Genomic DNA, 21,441 nt, shown 5'->3' with positions numbered 1-21,441 from the left:
TTTAGAGTTTCAATATGGAGGGAGATAGGTTTCCACGTCATTGTGGTGCACATCCTGTCGTGAACTTGCACAGGATGGTGCTCTTTTTGTTTCTGCTTCTTGCATTTGTCCTCCCTGGATCTGGCATATGCTTTCAAAGAAATCTCACCAAGCTGCTGCAGTAAACTGCAGTTGGTAAACTCTGTAGTCATAGTGCGCTGTTAGTGGATGGACCATTTTTTAAATTATCTGTGTCAATCAAGTAGATTCTTTGTTCTGAGGTCATCCATTTTGAGGACTATCAGAATATACTCATTAAAGAAATTGGTGAGAATTACATGTACATCACACCTTAATGACTTGTGGTTGTAAGAATTCATCATAGAATTGGCAACCTCTTGTAAATATATAATGTTTATTAAAAAGAAAATAAAGACATGTCAGTAAGAAAGGAAGAAGATGATTAAGTTGAAAGTTTTGAAAATTGGTCCAGGCATGTTGAATGGTTCCTGTGTGGTGAAATAACATGATTAATCAAAAATGACAGCTCATTTTCACCCCTGCTCCTACTTTCTTGTTAATACTGTACGTCTTTATGTCAGCAACTCATTTTAACGTTGTTAAAAATTTCAGAATAACTGTCGCTGAGATGACCAGTACACAGTATTGGCAAGATTAAAAATACAATGTTGCTATGCCATAACATTATGCTTTATTTATTGTGTGACATTTCTAACAACAATATGAAATCTATATTTAATATAGGTTACCTTTGGTTGAAAGTAGGTTGTTGTAATGTATAGCCATACGATCTTGGATGATAAACTGGGTAGACAATTTGCAGGATGATCCTAAACAAAGTGCTGGAAGTAAAGCAGAATTGTTGAATATCCAACAGATGAAACTGACTCTTTGAAAGTGATCTACCTGAGTTGAATAAAAGTTAAAGCAAACTCTTACTTTCTTTTTAGTTCAGTAAGCTCTTGTTTCACGGCTAATGATGAATAAATCATTCATGTTAGTTCACAGCATGAATAAATATCACTTAATTTTTCACTAAAATGGAAAAACTACGAACTAGCAAAATCCACTCCTCTGGAGATAATTCCATAAACATAAGAGCAGAATTAGGACATTCGGCCCATTAATCTGCTCCACAATTCAATCATGGCTCATTTATTTTCTCTCTCAGCCCCAATCTACTTGTAATCTTTCATGCCCTTACTAATCAATAAACATATCGATCTCTGTTTTAAATATACCCAAAGATTTGGCCTCCAAAGCTGTCCGTGGCAATGAATTCCACAGATTCACCATCCTCTGGATAAAGATATTCCTCTCTTCACCTCTGTTTAAAGGAACCTCCTTCTGTTCTGAGCTTCTGGTCCTAGACACCCTCAATCTTGAGAACATCCTCTCCATGTTCACTCTATTCTGGACTTTCAATATTTGGTAGGTTTCCATGGGATTCCACCGCCCCCCCCCCCCACAGAACCCTAACTCTTCTAAATTTCCCTGAGTACAGGTCAAGAGCCATTAAGTGCTCCTTTCATTATGGATATCATTCTTCTTAACCTCCTCTGGACCCTCTCCAAGGCCAGCACATCCTTCCTCAGACATAGGCCAAAACTGCTCACAGTTCTCCAGATATCATCTGACCAGTGCTTTATAAAGCCTCAACATTACATCCTTGCTCTTATATTCTACTTCTCCTGAAATGAATGCTAACATTGGATTTGTCTTCCTTACTACCGACTCAACCTGCAAGTTAACCTTTAGGGAATCCTGCTGCAGGGAATTCAGCACTTTGACTCCAAACACCCTTTACACATCTGATTTCTGAATTAAGCTCCCTTTATCTCCATAAAACTCCACAAAGCTTGAAAAATTTATACGTAATATCAGTCGACAAATAAAATTCCTTCTGTAACTGATTGTCTCCATTAACGAATCTCTGGAGTGAACATAATGAAAATCAAAACTTCAACACTAGAGTCTCAATAGAAAAATTCCTTTTGAAGACATAAGTTCATGACATTACAGTGCACTGTACATCAAGAGCAAGAGGATAACTAGAGAGAGGGGAGGATCACTCAGGATTGGAGGGGGTGGAATTTGCTTCACGCAGAAGATATGGGTGTGGTCCTTAATGAGTACTTTACACCAGTATTTACAGAAGAGAAGGACATGGAGGATAGTGAGATTAGTTACTGAAGGTAATTCTTAGGTTTACGATTTATGAGCATTTGGAAGACAATGGCATAATTAGGACGAGCCAGCATGGCTTTGAGCGGGACAAGTCTCACTAATTTGATTGAGTTTTTTGACAAGGGTGATTGATGAAGGTAGACTTGTGGATGTTGCTGACATAGATTTTAGTAAGGCACTTGACAAGGTCCCTCCTGGGAGGCTAATACAGAAGATTAAACACAAGAGATTTTGCAGATGCCAGAAATCCAGACCAACACTCTCAAAATGCTGGAGGAACTCAGCTGGTCAGGCAGCTCCTATGGAAATGAATAAATATTTGATGTTACAGCTGAGACCCTTCTTCAGGACTGGAAGGGAAGTGGGGGGGGGGGGGAGACACCAGAATAAAAAGTTGGGAGGAGGGGAAGAAGCACTAGCTAGAAGGTGACAGGTGAAGCCAGGTGGATGGGAAAGGTCAAGGGCTGGAGAGAAGGAATCTGATAGAAGAGGAGAGTGAACCATGGGAGAAAGGGAAGAAAAAGCGGCACCAGGGGAAGGTGACAGGCAGGTGAAGAGGAGAGGTAAGAGGCCAGAGTGGGGAATAGGAGGAGGAGGAATGGAGATGAAAAAAATTATCATAAGGAGAAATTGATGTTCATGTCACCTAGGCAGAATATGAGGTGTTGCTCCTCTAATCTGAGAGTGGCCTCATCATGGCAGAAGTGGAGGCTATGGACTGACACATCAGAATAGGAATGGGAATAGGAATTGAAGTTGTTAGCCACTGGGAAATTCCACTTTAGGTGAATGGAGTGGAGGTGCTCAACAAAGCAGTCCCCCAATTTACATCAAGTTTCATCAGTGCAGAGGAGGCTGCATTGGGAGCACTGGATACAATGGATTGCCCCAAAGACTCACATGTGGAAGAAATGGGGCCTTGAATGGAGGTAATGGTGGAGGTGAATGGGCAAATATAGCATTTCTGTCACTTGTAAGGGATATGTGCCAGGAGGAAGATTAATGTGGAGGGAGAAATATACATAGGAATCACAGAGGAATTATCACTGCAGAAAGCGGAGAGTTGGTGGGGGGGGGGGCAGAGAGTTAAAGATGTGTTTGCAGTAGGATCCTGCTGAAGATGGCAGAAGTTGTGGAGAATGATGTGTTAGATGTGGAAGCTCATGGTGAGGACAAGAGGAACTCTATCCCTGTTAAGGCAGCATGAAGATGGGATGAGTCCAGATGTCTGGGAAATGAAGGTGATATGACAGAGGGCAGCATCAATGGTGGAGAAAGAGAAATCCCATTCTTTGAAGGATGACGACGACTAATATTCTGGAAAGAAAGCCTCATGCTGGGAACAGATGTGATGGAGATGAAGGAACTGAGCAAATGGAATAGAATTGTCATTGTACATAAATGTCAAATGTTTATCCATTTCCATAGATGCTTCCTGACCTGCTGAGTTCCTCCAGGATTTCTGTGTATTTCTTCAGGACATTATGTTGCATGGGATCCATGATGAATTCTTCATTTGGATTAACAACTGGCTTGCCCATATAAAGCACAGTGTAATGGTAGAAGAGACCTATTTCAGCTGGAGGTCTGTGGTTTGTGATGTTCCGCAAGAATCTGTTCTGTTCTGGGAGCTCTGCTGTTTGTGATGTATATAAATGACCTGGATGAAAAGTAAGTATGTAGATGATATGAAGATTGGAGATGTTGTGGGCAGTGTAGAATATTAGCAAAGGACACATCAGGATATAGGTCATTTGCAGATATGGGCAGAAAAATGGAAGATGGAGTTTAATTTGGCTAAATGTGAAGTGTTGCACATTGGTAGGTCAAATGTAAAGAGACAGTACACTGTTAAGCACAAACCCCTCAATAGTGTTGATGAGCAGAGGAATCTTGAGGTGCAAGTTCACAGCTCCCTGCAAGTGGTTGCACAGGTTGGTAGGGTGGTAAAGAATGCATTTGGCATGCTGGACTTTATTTTTCAAGGCACTGAGTTTCATAGTCAGGAAATTATGTTGCAGCTATATAAAACTTCAGTTAGGCAGTTTCTGCAGTACTGGCATATACAGTTCTGGCTGCCCCATTGTAGGAAGGATGTTGACGCTTTGGAAAGAGTGCAGAGGGGTTCACAAGGGCACTGTTGGATGAGAGGCCATGTGCTGTAACAAGAGGTGGGACTAACTTACGTTGCTTTCTCTGGTTCAGCAGAGGCTGAGGCGCAATCTGATAGAGGTTTACAAGATTATGAGATTATGAGAGGCATAGATAGACAGAGGCATATTTCATAAGGCATATTTCAGAGGCATATTTCCTAAGGTTGAAATATCTAATACCATAGGATTTAAGGTGAGAGGGGATAATTTCAAAGGAGAAGAGAGGAGCAGGTGTTTTTTTTTTAAACACAGAGTGGTGGGTGGAATGTTGCCTAGAGTAGTGGGAAAGGCAGATACATTAGACACATTTTAAGAGATGTACATGAATGTGAGGAAAATGGAAGAATATGGACATTGCATAGGAAGACGGGATTAGTTTAGTTGGGCATTTGATTATTAATTTAACTAGCTGGGCACAACATTATGGGCTGAAGGTTCTGTTCCTGTGTTGTACTGTTGTGTGTTTTATGTTCTGTCATCTTGGTGATGTAGCACTACTGCACCGTATACACAGGAGTGCTCTGTGAATGGTTGCAGCAGTGCCAGGAGAGAGGAGTCTTTGTACTCCAGGATTCACTGAGAGGGATCTAGAAAAGTTGGCAGAACAGCTAATCCACAGGGAAGCGGAATAGTATGTCTTGCATATGCTCCAGACAGTGAATGTCAGGTCAATTGCTTTCTTGGCAGCTGCCCTTGAGAAAATCACTGGAGTGATGAAAAGTGAGGAGAACATGAAATGATGTTAATTATGGTTGGTGGGAGCCTCTGAAGTGCTCTTGAGCCAGGTAAAGGGCATCTTTTTGTTCCACATCAAGCTTAACAGTACATATTACTTCCTAGATACACAAGAGGCTGCGAAGGTAAAATCTGAAAAAAAGATAAAGTGCTGGAGGAGCGCAGCAAAACAAGCATCATCTGGAGGTAAGAAAGGTTTTGTCAATGTTTTGGGATGTGTTCCTCCAGCAGTTTTTTTCCCCTATTTTTACTATTTTGTTGATTGTTACTGGTTAGCAGCAGAAATGGCTAAAAAATCACTCCATACAAGCAGAACAAGGATGAATTATATTTCTGATTTATTTAAAGAATATAGAAATACAAGGCCTACTGAAAGGTAAGCTACCTATGTGTAAACTTGGTTTTCTGGTCCCATTACTAAATCAAGCTTTACATCTTGTAAATAATTTATTTTGATACTTACGGCTACTCTTTGTGCACATGTGTCCCTTGAAAGGGCCCATTAGGGAATACTTCGGGATCATGGCTAATTGAATTCCTAAGGAGTAGAGAAAGCAGTGACGATTAAGTACAAACTGTGCCAAGCAACATTATTACATTCAAGCTGAGCACTTCCAGCATCTGTTAAAAATACTCGAGTCATTAGCAGGATTCCTCACATTGGAAATTCTTAAGCTGTCAAGTTACCTGAAGCATCTCATCATCTTTTGGGAATAAAGAGTTCTTCCAATAGAGAGCATAGGATGAACTCTCCTAAGAATGCAAAATTTTAACTGATTGATTATGGACAATGACTATTCCTTTGATTTATTCATTTCATGTCATTTATCTGACACTTAGCTGTGGCCATGAAGTTATCAGTAAAAATTGCACTACATTTGGCAATATTACGGCTTCAAAAACATTTTCTTCATCAGGAACTCTATACTGTCAAAGCTACTTTTCTGATGCAATAGCAATATATTGACAATGCTTGGATAAAGATTCTGTGATCCTTTTGCACTTCTAGTGATGATTTTTCTGTGAACAAAATACTCTGTACTGAAAGTGTATGGAATAGTACACACACTGCTGCAGGGAGTCACAGTGACCCATCCTTGCCAATCAAGATGCCTAACTGAGCTTGTCTAATTTATCTGCATTTGGCTCATTTCCCACAAACCCCTTGCTTAACGGTATTTGTCCATGGCATAAAAAAGATTGGTACAATCCATGTACCTATCCAAACGTCCTTTAAGTGTTGTTATTATATCTATCTCTACCATTTCCTTTGGCAGTCATTCCAGATGCCAATCACCCTTTATATAAAAAAACTTTCTCTTCATATCACCTTTTAATCTTTCCCTTCTCTTGTTACAGTTTCAGACTAGTACCTTGATGATCACCTTATATATGCCCTTCATTATTTTATAAATCTCTGCAAGGTAACCGCTTTATCTTCAGGGAAAACAAGTCCACAACTTCAGCTCCTGAGACCTTGAGAGATACGGAACTGTCCATAACATCTTCAAGATCACCACAGTCCACATAGTGTAGTGGTTAGCATGATGCTACTGCAGCTCAGAGTCCAATTCTGATGTCATCTGTAAGGAGTCTGTACATCCTCCCTGTGAAAGTGTGGGTTTCCTTTTGGTTCTACAGTTTCTTCCTCAGCCAAGGAACTATTGGTTAGTAGGTTACTTGGTCATTATAAATTGTCTCATGATTAGGCTGGAGTTAAATTGCCTAGTGGTTGGTCTGAAGTAGAAGGGCCCATCTGTGTTGTATAGTTATGTTCAGACCTGACTATCGCTATACCAATAAAATGATGAAATCTAGAAATAAATATTCACCCCCATAGCAAAAATATTTTGTATTTATATAGTACTTTAAAAGAAAATAAATCATTCCAAGACATTTTTATAAGGGCACATCCAAAGAAAATTTGACATTAGTTCACAAGAAGAGATACCAAACTTCAAGTCACACCAAGTCCAGTAGATTTAAGGAATGAAAGAGCTTAAAAACCCAGGAAATTTAAGGTACAGCTATTAAAGTTATAGTGATTACAATCAGGGACACCAAGAGATCAAAACTGAAGGTGCACAAAAGTACCTGAGTGACTTAGGGCTTACAAATACAGGGTGCAATAAAATCATGGAGATATGTGAAAATTATTATAATATAATCTTAAGGAGCCAACATGATCAGGTGAGCACATGGATGGTTAAAGAATAGGACCAGGTGCAGGTTAGGTTGTGGAAGTTGAAACTTGGGTAAGTTAATGGAGAGCTGAAAGCAGGAGATTGGTTAAGAAAGGTGGGAATATCAAATGTAGAGGTAAGAAAGGTACTGATAAGGATAGCAGTATGAGAATAATGAATTTATTTTTTTCCTTAGCAATTATTAAGAAAGAATTTTTGACAATTCAACTTATCAGCTCCAAAAACCTCTATGACTTTTGGGCAGTTTAGAAGGTTCAATAACCCTCCCCCAACCTCAATCCAGCTGGTATTAACATAATATTACATTATGAGTTATTCTTTATACAGAAGGACCTGGCACACACACTCTCTCTGAAGGTATTGCTGCCCATTAGGCAGCAGTGAGTTCATTCCCCTCTGATAGGTGTTCTAAATGGGTGTTCTCTATCAAGTTAACAGAAGGAACACCAGTCCAGTTGCTGACAACTGGAAAATGCAATAACATGCTGGTTATGTCAACATGTGAAATAGAATTTGAAAAGAAATAATACAGCTCACATGGTAACACAAATGAAAGATGCAGAGCTCTTTGTACTGCAAGGATCATGGTTTTGGACAGTGTCACAAGCGTTGTTAATTGCTTAGAAAACTGCTACATATTCTAATAAGTCATCATTAAACTATTTAGTATCTGTAACCAGAAGATACACATTTAAGGTAATTGACAAAGAGGGTAAATGAATTTGTTTTTATACACACCTTGTTAAGATTTGCAAAATGCAACCTGAATATATAGAAAATGAACTTACAAAACGAAAGCAGAAATATAATTTTTAAAGAAATTGTAATGCAAGAAATAACAGGTGGTGGAGCAAATTAGAAATCTCTTTCAAAGAGCCTGCATGTCCTTGATGTCAAATGGCCGTCTCCTGTGCTGTAGAGTTCTATAATTACACCCAATGTTCTTCAGTTCAATGACTAACACTTTGAAAATCTATTTTTAAAACGTGTTGACAGAATTTAGTTGAAATGTTGTATTAATAATGAATATGTAAATATGGGTCAGCTTTCTATTTCAATTAATTATTCAAATGTTTCAAAAGCATTATTATTCTGAATTCTGATTAATTTCAAGAGACTATGTTAGATTTTGTCATCATTTTTTTTGATGTTTTGGCTAACAGTCAAATCAGGAGAAACATTATGGAATTACTCTATCACTATTGTGAAGTTCAATAACATTATCAAGCACAGTCCTTAGTTCATAATGTTTCATGAAACCAAATCAGTTTAGCACTCACTGCTTAAACAAATACTCAAAAATCAATCAAACATATAATGGTGTGACCAATAGCTGTCATACAAATTAATCAAGGGACAACGCCAAAGGTGTTTAAGACCTTGAATTTAGGATCATACGCTTAAAAATAATGTTAATAGAATTAGGAATACACAGCAGTGTTGATTAAATTCACTGCCACACCATTGAATGGATGAATAGTTGGGTCAGGAATTCAGTGCATACCTGTTCCTCAGAGAGTTTTAAAATTAACAAGATAAAAATGTAATAAAAGATGAGGGAGGTCTTAAGATGGAGGCTTCAGCAGAAAGATTTAAAAACCCATACTATGAACTTAACTATCTCTGGTCTTCAAAAGTTGATGTTTTGTTTTATTTTTCTACAATTGTCTAATGGCCTACAGAAAATTCATGGACGTATTATAACTATAGTAACTTATCTCTATCCATATTTGGCATTCCTTTCAAAATCATAATTTTTTTGAGGAAGCAAAAGGAATACTTAATTCACAATATTCCGTGCTTAATATCCCAATGCATGAATGATGATGCAGAGTAACAACCAGTCATTATGTTGCATCTTTTAAAATGATGGCATCTATTGCTGAAAGTCTTTGACTAGTACTTGTATATTACGATGCCAAACTTGGTAAAAATGACCACCACATATTTCTTGTGAAGACAAAGTTCTGCCAAAGACACTTCCATTCTGTTATCTAGGATTACAACTAGGCTAAATGAGACAGATTCAGAATAGATCTGCCAGCTCAAACCTGGTCATCAAGGTGGCACTGTGCATGGTCAGTTGCAACAGAAGTGGAGCATACCACAATCTATGAGCTGATAACCTGGCATTTCTCTCATTCTCATGGTACTGTCCTGTTTGGGATCAACTTTAATTTAACAAGGAGTGCGGAAAGGCATGCTGGGAGTAGCACCAGGCATACCTGAAAAGACAAGGATCCAGCCAGGTGAAGCTGCAATACCGAACGACTTCAAGATTCAAACTTATTAAGTGTACATTAAAACATACAGTGAAATGCATTGTTTGTTTTAACAACCACCACAGCCGAAGATGTGCTGGGGGCAGCCCTCAAGTATTGGTACATTCCTGTACCAAAATAGCATGCCCATGATGCTCAGCAGAACAACACAAAGCACAACAAAGAGAACATGGACAAGCAGCAAAGCAACAACAGCAAGACAAGCCCTGTTCCTTCTTCCCTCATACCCAGTCTATCATCAGGACAGGCTGTTTTCCGAACTAAGCATACAACAAAACCTGAATGAAATCAGTCAATGGATCAAATCAACCCTGCAGTCCTACAATGTTGCAATGGACAATTCAATATTTATTGGGAAAAGGAGGCTCCAAGAACATTCCCATTCTCAACGATCATGGGCCCAGTGTGTGAGTGCCAAAGACAAGTCTAAAAGGTTCACAAAGTTCTGAATAGATGTTCCATTTCGGTTTACTCTCAATATTGCTAACTTCACAAGCCAGTGTCCAACCAATTCACATGATGACAAGAAACGACCAAAAGCTACAGGATCAGCCATTTCAGCTTGATAATGAAAATCTGTATTCCAGTACTAGTGGTGCCTTGAGAAATCTGTTCTGGTAAAATTACAAAACTGATGTTCACCTAACAACGTGGAAGACTGCCGTTTTCAAAGGAGGACAAGTCTGGTTTATTGTTCTCATTCTCCCAGTACAGGAGAATGACAGTGCTGTTAGGCAAGATTTTCTCATCAGCATCTAATCTGGATTTCATCAGGTCCAGGCTGGGTTTCTCCTGACCTTAATTCATCCTTTGTCCACTAATCAAAGAAACAGATTCCAGGGTGAGGACAGAGAAACCACTTTGACCTCAAGGCATCATATGACTAAGTGTGGAACTATATGCCCTGATAAAACTGAAGCCATGGGGCATGATATGAAAAACATTCTAGTTTGGTAAAGTTACACCTTCCATAAAGGAAGATGATTATATCTGTTAAAAGTTAAATGTCCTGGAAAAGTAGCAATTCCATAGGGCATCTTCTGCCACTTCATTAATGACCATTTTTACATCATTATCTTCAGAAGAGAAGGTGCTTACTAATGGTCATACAACATCCAATTCCATTTGCAAAACCTCAGCAAATGAGACAACCCATGCCTGCTGACAGCAAGACCTGGACCACAGTCAGCTATGAAGTAATATGTGGCAATTATCACTCAGCCCACCATCATGGGTTATCATCTGTTAGGCGATAAAGATCTCCTAAATAAGCAAATCTAATCACATATGTTTGAGGTTAAATAGCATTGCCATCACTAAGTTCCCCACCTGCAATACCCTAGAAGTCTACAAGGGTATGTCAGTGACTGGATATCGAATGATATGCAACCTACTTTCTGATATTCCAAAGCCTATCCAGTATATAGAAGGCATGAGTCTGCAGAATGATGGAATACTCTTCATTTATTGAACATAAAGCATAGGAATGATCTCTTCGGCCCACAAGGTTGTGCCAAACTAATTAAACTAGTGATTAAAAGCTTAACTAATCTCTTCTGCGTATACAAGTTGGTAGCGGTTAGAGCGACACTATAAAAGCTCAGAGCATCGGTGTTCAGAGTTCAATTCCAACATCATCTGTTAGCCTTCCCCATGGAATGTGTGTTTTTTGCCCCAGGTGCTCCAGTTTTCTCACACAGTCCAAAGACTACCAGTTAGTAGGTTAATTGGTCATTATAAATTGTTGAACGATAGGGTTAAATCAGGGGCTGCTCTGCGGCATGGCTCAAAGAGCTGGAAGGGCCTATTCCATGCCTATTCTCCATAAATAAATACCTCTTTTCCCTGAACATTTACGTACCTAGGCGTCTCTTAAGCACCTCTACCCTATTTGCACCCACCATCATCCCTCTGGATAAAGAAACCTGTCCCACACATCTCCTTTGAACTTACCCCTAATCACCGTCAACACATGCAGTGATCCAAGAAAATGACTCACCACCAGCTTCTCAACAGCAACTAAGACTAGATAATGAATGTTGGTTTTGCCAGTGATGCCCAGATCCCAAAAGTGATTTGAGAGAGATATTGGGGCAAGCACATTTTATAGTTTCACCATTAAGATGGCAAAAGTTACTGCCGTCACACTATATACTTAAAGAATACAAGCAAGAATGAACAAAATTAGCAGAACAGTGTATCCTAGTTTGAGGCTAAAAGTAGCTGCATCAGTTACGAGAGAAGAGAGAATCAGTGTTGAAGTAGAAGGAGAGGAAAGAGGAGAATATGAGCGACAATCATGCAGCCACAACTATAGATAGTAGGTCCAGGAGAGCAACATATTTGAATGAGGAAAAAACATTCAGTATTTGCTTTTATTTCAGCAAATTTCTGTGATTTTAGTTTAATGCACTATTCAGTTACAAATCTCTTGAAACAGTCAGCAGAAATCATTAATAAATATTTGCCAATAGTGTCTCAACACGCATGCGCCATTACTTTCTTTTCATTCTTTATTCATTGCTGCTCTAACTTGTCAAATGCCTTACAAATTTATCATGGTAAGAGAATACAAAAACAAAATTTGAATCAATGGTAGACTAATCTGATGTTTGAAATAAACTTTCTTGTTCACTTTTACATGTTTGATTTCCATTTTCTATTCCATGACTCTTCTGTCAGAAGGATAGAGATGAGACATTTGTGAATGGGAAAAATAGCTGCTTTATGCAAAGGATTGACTATGTAATATATTGACAAAGCATTCATAAGAGTCACAGGACCCTATAGCACAGAAATAAGCTCTTCAGCCCACCTAGTCCATGCTGAAATGTTAATCTCCCTAGTCCCATCAATCTGCACCTGGACCATAGCCCTCCATATCCTTCCCATCCATTAACCTATCCAAAATTCTCGTAAATGTTGAAATCGAACTAGCATCCACCGGCAGCTTGTTCCACACTCTCATCACCCTCTGAGTGAAAAAATTCCTCCTCGTGTTTCCCTTAAACATTTCACCTTTTACCCTTAATCCATTACCTCTAGTTCTCATCTCACCCAGCCTCAGTGGAAAATGCCTGCATGCATTTACCCTATCTGTACCCTCATAATTTTGTACATCTCCATCAAATCTCCTCTTTCTTCCATGCTCTGGAGAATAAAGTCCTAACCTATTCAACCTTTCCCTATAGCTCAGGTCCTCAAGTCCTGGCAACATCCTTGCAAATTTTCTCTGCACATTTCTAATCTTATTGACATCTTTCCTACAGGTAGATGACCGAAATGGCAAACAATACTCCCAATTCGACCTCATCAATGTCTTATACAGCTTCAACGTAACATCCCAACTCCCAATACTTTTATTTATGAATGCTAATGTTCAAAAAGGTTTCTTTACGATCCTAATTACTTGTGATCCTACTTGTGAGGAATTATGAACCTGTATTCCCAGATCCCACTATTCTACCACACTCAACAGTTTCTTCCCCCAAGCTATCAGACTCCTCAATACACAGAGCCTGGACTGACACCAACTTACTGTCCTACTGTCCTATTGATCTAGATGATGGGGTGGTAAATTGGATTAGTAAGTATGCCGATGATACTAAGATAGGAGGTGTTGTGGATAATGAGGTGGATTTTCAAAGCTTGCAGGGAGATTTATGCCGGTTAGAAGAATGGGCTGAACGTTGGCAGATGGAGTTTAATGCTGAGAAGTGTGAGGTTCTACATTTTGGCAGGAATAATCCAAATAGAACATACAGAGTAAATGGTAGGGCATTGAGGAATGCAGAGGAACAGAGAGATCTAGGAATAACTGTGCATAGTTCCCTGAAAGTGGAGTCTCATGTAGATAGGGTGGTGAAGAGGGCTTTTGGAACACTGGCCTTTATAAATCAAAGCATTGAGTTCAGAAGTTGGGATGTAATGCTAAAGTTGTACAAGGCATTGGTAAGGCCAAATTTGGAATATTGTGTGCAGTTCTGGTCACCGAATTATAGGAAAGATATCAATAAATTAGAGAGAGTGCAGAGACGATTTACTAGGATGTTACCTGGGTTTCAGCAATTAAGTTACAGAGAAAGGTTGAACAAGTTAGGTCTCTATTCATTGGAGCGTAGAAGGTTGAGGGGGGATTTGATCGAGGTATTTAAAATTTTGAGAGGGATAGATAGAGTTGACGTGAACAGGCTGTTTCCATTGAGAGTAGGGGAGATTCAAACTAGAGGACATGATTTGAGAGTTAGGGGGCAAAAGTTTAAGGGAAACACGAGAGTGATAGCTGTGTGGAATGAGCTTCGTGTAGAAGTAGTAAAGGCCAGTTAAGTTGTGTCACTTAAGGTAAAATTGGATAGGTATATGGACAGGAAAGGAGTGGAGGGTTATGGGCTGAGTGCAGGTAGGTGGGACTAGGTGAGATTAAGGGTTCGGCACGGACTAGGAGGGCCAAGATGGCCTGTTTCCGTGCTGTGATTGTTATATGGTTATATGGTTATTGTCCTGTTTATTATTTATTGCAATGCCTGCACCATTTTGTGCACTTCATGCAGTCCTGGGTAGGTCTGTAGTCGAGTGTAGTTTTTTTCTGATTTTTTTACATAATTCAGTCTAGTTTTTGTACTGTTTCATGTAACACCATGGTCCTGAAAAACATTGTCTCATTTTACTGTGTACTGTGCCAGCAGTTATGGTCGAAATAACAATAAAAAAAGACGACTTGATTACTGCTCACCATGTGCAAATCCTACTCTTGACTTGTCCTCTTAAAGTGCAACAATTCACACATGTCTGTATTAAATACCATCTGATAGTTATCCTGCTACAAGCTTTGATAGCATTCCACTCTGTCCACTACACCCCCAATCTAGGTGTGATGGCATTATCATGCAGATCGTTGATATAGATGACGAACAACAACAGACCCAGCACCAATCCCTGCAGCCACTAGTTACAGGCCTCTAGTCAGAGATGGAACCATCTACTACCACTCTCTGGCTTCCCCTGCAAAGCCAATATCTAATCCTATTCACCACAATCATATGTACATGTGTAAAATAAAATATAAAATGCACTATCTTATGAGATAATTACAGAACTGGCTGCTGTATTAATACTTGAAGTGCACTGGAGATAAAACCCCAAAAAATTAAACTGCAAGGAAAATTATGGTGAAACCAACCACAGGTTAAATTTCTGTATGATTTCAGTATTGACTAACCAACTATGCAGAAAGGAACAGGTGGTTTTGTCAGATGGTAGTACCTTTCAGTCAAACTAGGGGACTTAAATATAGATTAAAAAGGATTAATTCTATGAAGAAGCACTACTATAGAAAGCTGGTCTTGTGTATTAAGCTTCATACAATATTATATTTATTATTTTGTGGTAAAATCCCAACAAGAACATATGTAGATGTTTAGAAAGTGGCTATAAATCTGGAAGTGTGGTCAGTTTATTTGGGATTTCCACAGCTCTTCCTGTGATGGATGATCATGAGCAAATGAATGGAAATTCTCTGTTGTGTGATTATCAATGATATTTTTCTATATTGCCTGCATTCATGTAGCATGAGTACAAGAGTTAGAAGATTGCATGGTGACACAGCAGCTACCTCACAGTTCCATGGATAAGAATTCAATCCTGACCTCAGATGCTGTCTGCGTGGAGTTTGCATGGTGTCCCCATGAAAATTTCCATTGGGTGCTCTGGTTTCTTCCCAAATGACAAAGATGTGCTGGGTAGTTATTTGGTTAATATCAACTATTCCTTAGCAAGGCAAATGTCAATAGAATCAAAGGGGACATGTTGAGCGAGTGAGAAAGAATAAGGAACAGGGACTTTAGATGCAACTCCATAGATCCCTCAAAGCTGCCACGCAAGTTGAAAGGGTGTATATAAAGGTGTATGGCCTTCATCAATCAGGGATTGAGTTCAAGAGCTGCAACATAATGTTGCAGTTCTTTAAAGCTTTGGTGAGACCTGGAGCATTGTATTCAGTTCTGGTCACCGCATTATAAGAAATATGTGGAAGCTTTAGAGAAAGTGCAGAGGAGATTTACCAGGATGCTGCCTGGATTGGAGAACACGTCTTGTTTGTATGAGCTAGGGCTTTTCTTGTTGGAGCAAAAGCAGATGAAAGATGATGTGATAGAGGTGTATTAGATTATGAGACACATAGATAGTGTGGACAGCCAGGGCTTTTCCTTAGGGTGGCAATGGTTAATACCAGAGGTCATTCTTGTTTGGTGAGTTGAGGAAAGTTTATGGGAAAGATCAGAGGTAGATTTTTTAAAAAATATGACACAGAGTGGTAAATGCCTGTAATGCATTGCCTGGGATGGTGTTTAAGGGTGATTACGGGTGTTTTAGAGACTCTTAGATAGGTACATGGAGGAAGGAAATGTGGACTCACTTAAGATGGTGCCAATAATGTTGTTAGATAGCACCAATAACTGGCAGTGCCACAGTATATCATCAAACATTCTTGTCTTGAATACTACAGCTGAGATCCACAGCCATGGCCATCAGTACTGTAGTAAGCAACATTACTTAAAATGCTTTTAAAAAATCTATTTATTCCCAAAATTGGTTACCCCAGATGGCAAACTAGTCACAAGTGCAGTTTCCCTTTATAAAACGGAAGCACAGAATGCATGCTGGACTACACTATGATTGAAATGCAGAGGCCTTAGACTCTCACCCCTAACTAAACTTGCTGTTGAATGTACAGTCTCTGGAAAACAAAACCGAACACCTCACAGCAAGACTGCAGCTCCAGAGGATTGCTATGCACTCTGCACCTCAGAGCAAGACTGCAGCTCCAGAGGATTGCTATGCACTCTGCACCTCAGAGCAAGACTGCAGCTCCAGAGGATTGCTATGCACTCTGCTTCATGCAAACATGTTGCACCTCCACTATCTTGGATGCAGCACTGCAGCCCGAAGGCTTTGCCACCCACCGAAAAGAAAGCAAAGCTGACTCGTTTAAAGGTAGAGCAGGAGGAGCACATTTCCTGATTAACTCATTGTGGTGGCTGAACCCTGCTCACCCAAATGGCAACATCTAATGGTCAAGTGAGGTCCATTTCATCTGACAAGGGAGTTATCTGCCATCATCCTGTAGGGGTATACATTCCACCTCAGGCCAACATCAGGCAGGCACTGGAGGAGCGGATTAGTAATTACAAAACATAACATCCTGAAGCCTTCGCAATCATTACAGGGGATTTCAACCAGATGAACTTGAAGAAATCTCTGAACAAATACAACCAACGAATCACCTGTGGAACTGGAGGAACCACCATCAAGAACGCTTACTGAGTCATTCCACACCCACATTTCCGAAGGTCCAATCATCTGACTGTACTTCCAGTCCCTCGCGTACAGGCAGACTAATGACCACAGCACCAGCGGCGAGGACCAAGAAGGTATGATCAAGGGAGGAGGAGGAATATTTACAGGATTGCTTTGAGTTGGTGGACTGGATAATATTCAGGGATACATCTTTGAATCTGAATGAATAAGTCACTAACTCCATCGAGACCTGTGTGAATGAGTGTATACTTTTGAGAATGTACTGGACATAACCAAACCAGAAGTCATGGATGAACCAGGAGATTCACGGTTTGTTAGGTCTGTGGCAGACATATACAAGGAGTCCAGGTGCATCCTACAGAAGGCTATTTCAAATCTGATTGAGGTTAGAGACAGAATCAGATGTACATCAGCTCTGGCAGGGTTTGCTGGCCATTACTTCCTACAAAGCAAAACCTAACATCATGAATGACTGTTGCTGTGCTCCCAGATAAACTCAATGATTTTTATGCACATTTTTGAATGGTAGCTGCAAATCCCTGCAGTATCTAGTGACCCTGTAATCTCTGTCACAGAGGCTGACGTCAGAATACCTTTTGAGAAGGTGAACCCTCATCAGGCGCCAAGCCTCAATGGTGTACCCGATGGGACACTGAAAACCTGTGCCAACCAACTGGCAGGAGTGTTCAAGAACAGCATTGATCTCTCCCTGCGGCAGTCAGAGGTTCCCACCTCACTGACTATCAACACTGGTGCAACTCAAGGATGTCTGCTTAGCTCTCTGCTTTACTCTCTCTACACCCACAATAGCGTGGCTAGGCACAACTCAAATGGCAACTATAAATTTCCTGATGACACTATTGCTGGCAGAATTTCAGATGGTAACAAGGAGGCATACAGGAGTTTGATAGATCAGCTGGTTGAGTGATGTTATCAAACCAAACCTGCCCTCAATGTCAGCAAGGTCAAGGGATTGATTGTGGATGTCAAGAAGGGGAAGTCAAGGGCATACACATTAGACTTCATCAAGGGATTGGTAGTAGAAAGGATGCGCAGTTTCAAGTTCCTGGGTAGGTATCTACATCTCTGAAGATCAATCTAGGGCTCAAAATATTGATGCAATTGTAAAGAAGGCATGACAGTGGCTATATTTCATTAGGAGTTTGAAGAGACTTGGTATGACACCAAACATTCTCACACATTTCTTCGGATGTACCATGAAGAGCAATCTAATTGGTTGCATTACCACTTGGTATGCAGGGACAACCACACAGGATTGGAAAAAGCTGCACAAAGGTGCAAACTCAGCCAGCTCCATCATGGGTATTAACCTCCCTAGCATCATAGACATCTTTGAAAGGTGATACTTCAAACATGCCCCCACTTATCACCTAGGACATGCCCTCTTCTCATTGCTATTATCAAATACGAGGTACAAGAGTCTAAAGCCATACACTCAATGCTTTCGGAGTAGCTCCTTTGTCACTGCCATCTGATTTCTGAATGGACAACGAGCCCATGTACAATACCTTAATTATTTTCTCTTTTTGCACTACTTTAATTTAATTTTTAAAAATATTTTTCTCATTGGAATTTATAGATTTCTTTATTCTGTATTGCACTGTACTGCTGCTACAAAATAGCGAATTTTATGACATATGCCAGTGATATTAAACCTGATTCTGAGTGCTGGTAAGTAGGAAGGTTGGTTGAGCCCGATTGTGGAGTAGGCCAAAAGGCTAGTACAACATTGTGGGCGGAAAGGCCTGTACTGCGTTGTGTTCTACGTTCTAAATTGCAGGGCTAAGGGGGAATGGGACTGATTGCACCGCTTTAGGCTGCCATAGACAGGTCAGGCCTGAGGAAAGCAAAACTATGAAGGATTTGCAGAGAAGGATCATCACCTTCTAACGGTCAATGATAGAACGAGAGTAACAGGAGAGTTTTGTCTTAACTTTAGTCTTGGTGGAACATGAATAAGTTACCAAGCAAATATACGGGTAGCGTGCTGATAAATAAATCCTTACAATTTCTCCTGACGTAAGTACTTAAAACACTGAAAACAATTCTTACTTGCTTTGATATAAATTTATTTTAGAACACTGTTTAGGAAATATATTTGAAACAGCAGGTCACCAGAACGTGCTTGATATATCCTTGCATAAAGGTGACAAAAATATAATAAAATTACCGAATCGTGCAGCCAATATAATGACAATATGAAACAAACTTGTTTAAATGAAACAATGCCTGCCCGCCAAAGAAAGTCAGTCTTTTACGAAACGGGATTGAATCCTTTAATGCATCCCCGAGGTGTGGAAGTCTGAACTTTTATTAGCAAAAAATGTAACACCAATCAATACCAGTCAGTTATTGGACTTTCTTTTCTAAAGAAGATGAGGTAAATAATATCACCAGATACTTTTGATGGATTTCTTCCTTACCCTTTTTAGTAGATTTCATTTTCTTCAAGCCCGTTGACTTTCACAGCTGCGGCCATCACTTTGCTGGAAGAGTGATGATTAACAGCAGGAATAGCCAACCAATACAGGGATTAAATCAAAATCTTGACGTAAGGGAAATATCACCAATCATCACAGACTCGGGCGGGGAGTCCTCTGTTTGAGATGTTCCGCATCAGAGCTCGTTATTACTATGCCAACAGTAGGTTGCTATTTGTCGAGTTTGAACGCAGTATGCGTGTGGTAAAATTATTTGTACTAGTAGATAATTTTCTGATTTTGTTTTGGTTCCTGCTGAAACGATAAACAGAAATCTGCAATTCGGCGTATCGATTATTTACATTAGAATGATCACCTTGAAGTTGTACGGCTCTACGTTTTGTTATAAAATATATGAGCTAGAATAATTGGCAGCGGCAGAGAATGGGGAGAGGTTCTCCTTAAAGTCTTAAAAATATTACCAGCAATACTTTAGTTCAAATGGTGACAGATTTATGGTAGTTTCGTAACGCCTTGTGAGGAGATTGTAGGTTCAGGTCACTTTCCAGACATGAGACACCAAAAATCCCATCTAATATTCCAATATTCCACTGAGAGGGCTGGAACACTTTTTGAATGAAGTGCTAGTTCGTGTCCATGGCACAATTTCAAATTAGTGCAGTAGAGTTACCCCTGGCGTTCCGGGCAAAATGTTTCAGCAAACAGACCAATTGCAAGCTGCAGACATTGCATCCAGCCGGCGCTTTTCTTGTCGCTGGGGACTTCGGTCATTGTAACCCACGTACCGTGCTTCCAAGGTTTTATGCACCACTAGGGGAAATAAAACGTTCGATCATGTCTACACAAATGTGGGGTTTGATGCTTACAAAGCCACTACCCTCCCCCACCTGGGACAGTCCGACCAACTTACATTGTTTCTGCTTCCCAGGGATAGCCCGGTCATTACCCACAATGAAGATTATTGAGACCTGGCTGGACGGCACTGACTCTTCTTCAGCACCAATTCCAGCACACAGACTGGAGCGCGTTTGCTGCCCATGCCACCACAGACTCTCAGATTAACATTGACAATATACCAACTCAGTCCTTGAGCACATCAACAAGTGTGTAGATAGAGTGTCATCACAAAACCAAATAAAAGTTTTCCCCAACCAGAGACCATGGATGAACAGAGAGCTTCGACTCCTGCTCAAAGCCTTCAGGTCTGGAGACAGGGAGGCTTACAGCTCAGCCAGGGCCAACCTTCTACCGTGTTGGTTTTAATACTAAGAGATGGGTTTCCAGTTTCTTCACAAAATGTCTTCAGCATGTGTGCGTGAATGGAAAAAGCTCTGAATGGCATCCAGTATTAAGTGGTACACCCCAGGGCACAGGGCTGGGCCCACATTTGTTTTTACTTTACATTAATGACATCCACAAAAAAGTCACAAGCAACACTAGACTTTTTGCTGATGACTGTTTGATATACCATCCAATTAAGTCAGCTGATGATGAAGATGCTCTCCAAAAAGATCTTGATAGTATGGTTGAGTGGTCACAACAATGGGGGATGCAGTTCAATCCTTCCAAATGTGAAACCATGCATGTCACCAGGAAGAGAAAACCAGGTAAAACATCATATAAAATCCTGGGTGTCACCGTTGAAGAAAGCAAACAGATCAGGTATCTTGGTATCAAAATACAGAATGATCTGTGGTCATTCTGTATGGAATGGTCAGATGCATCATGCAACAGTGAATGCAACTGGAGTCCTAAATTTTCTGAGACACAATTTTCATCTTTGTTTGACTTCTGTCAAGGAGGAGTTTACCTCCCCCTTGTTAGACCACATCTGGAATATGAGGCAGCTGCTGCATGGGACCCATACACAAACAAAAACACTACTTCCATCGAGCAAGTCCAAAGACAGGCAGCCCAGTTTGTCACAAATGCTTATGAGAGAGAAGCGAGTGTTACCCAACTTTTGAATTCATTAAAGTGAATCTCTTTCCAAGATAGACGTGAAGCACACCATCTGACCTGTTTTTACAGATGCTAAATGGTCAGTTTGACGTAGACTACTAATCCTACACCACACACAAACCTATTAGGAGCAGATGAGGGC

At 40.1% G+C, this 21,441-nt stretch overlaps 1 protein-coding gene across 4 annotated transcripts in view; it reads right to left on the bottom strand.

The window, feature by feature from the left end:
* LOC132402833 (spermatogenesis-associated protein 7-like) overlaps positions 1-19,393 on the bottom strand; it is a 108,013-nt gene extending 88,620 nt beyond the window's left edge. For 3 of the 4 annotated variants that reach the window (XR_009515097.1, XM_059985850.1, XM_059985849.1), the window contains exons 1-3: positions 19,320-19,393; positions 5,539-5,613; positions 750-842 (exon numbers count right to left, since the gene is read on the bottom strand). Coding sequence is in view for 3 of the 4 variants with exons in the window: in XM_059985850.1 (XP_059841833.1) it covers positions 750-842; positions 5,539-5,613; positions 19,320-19,338 (187 nt within the window). In the remaining variant the exon portion in view is untranslated. Of the gene's footprint in view, positions 1-749; positions 843-3,627; positions 3,804-5,538; positions 5,614-19,319 lie in introns of those variants that run through there. The other variant, XM_059985851.1, reaches the window with a different exon arrangement.
* Positions 19,394-21,441: the final 2,048 nt, after the last annotated feature.

This window comes from Hypanus sabinus, chromosome 12 (assembly GCF_030144855.1).
Source record: "Hypanus sabinus isolate sHypSab1 chromosome 12, sHypSab1.hap1, whole genome shotgun sequence".
Taxonomy (NCBI): Eukaryota; Metazoa; Chordata; class Chondrichthyes; order Myliobatiformes; family Dasyatidae; genus Hypanus; species Hypanus sabinus.
Note: the sequence above shows the minus strand (reverse complement) of the source record. Positions and strands in the feature narration are given on the sequence as shown.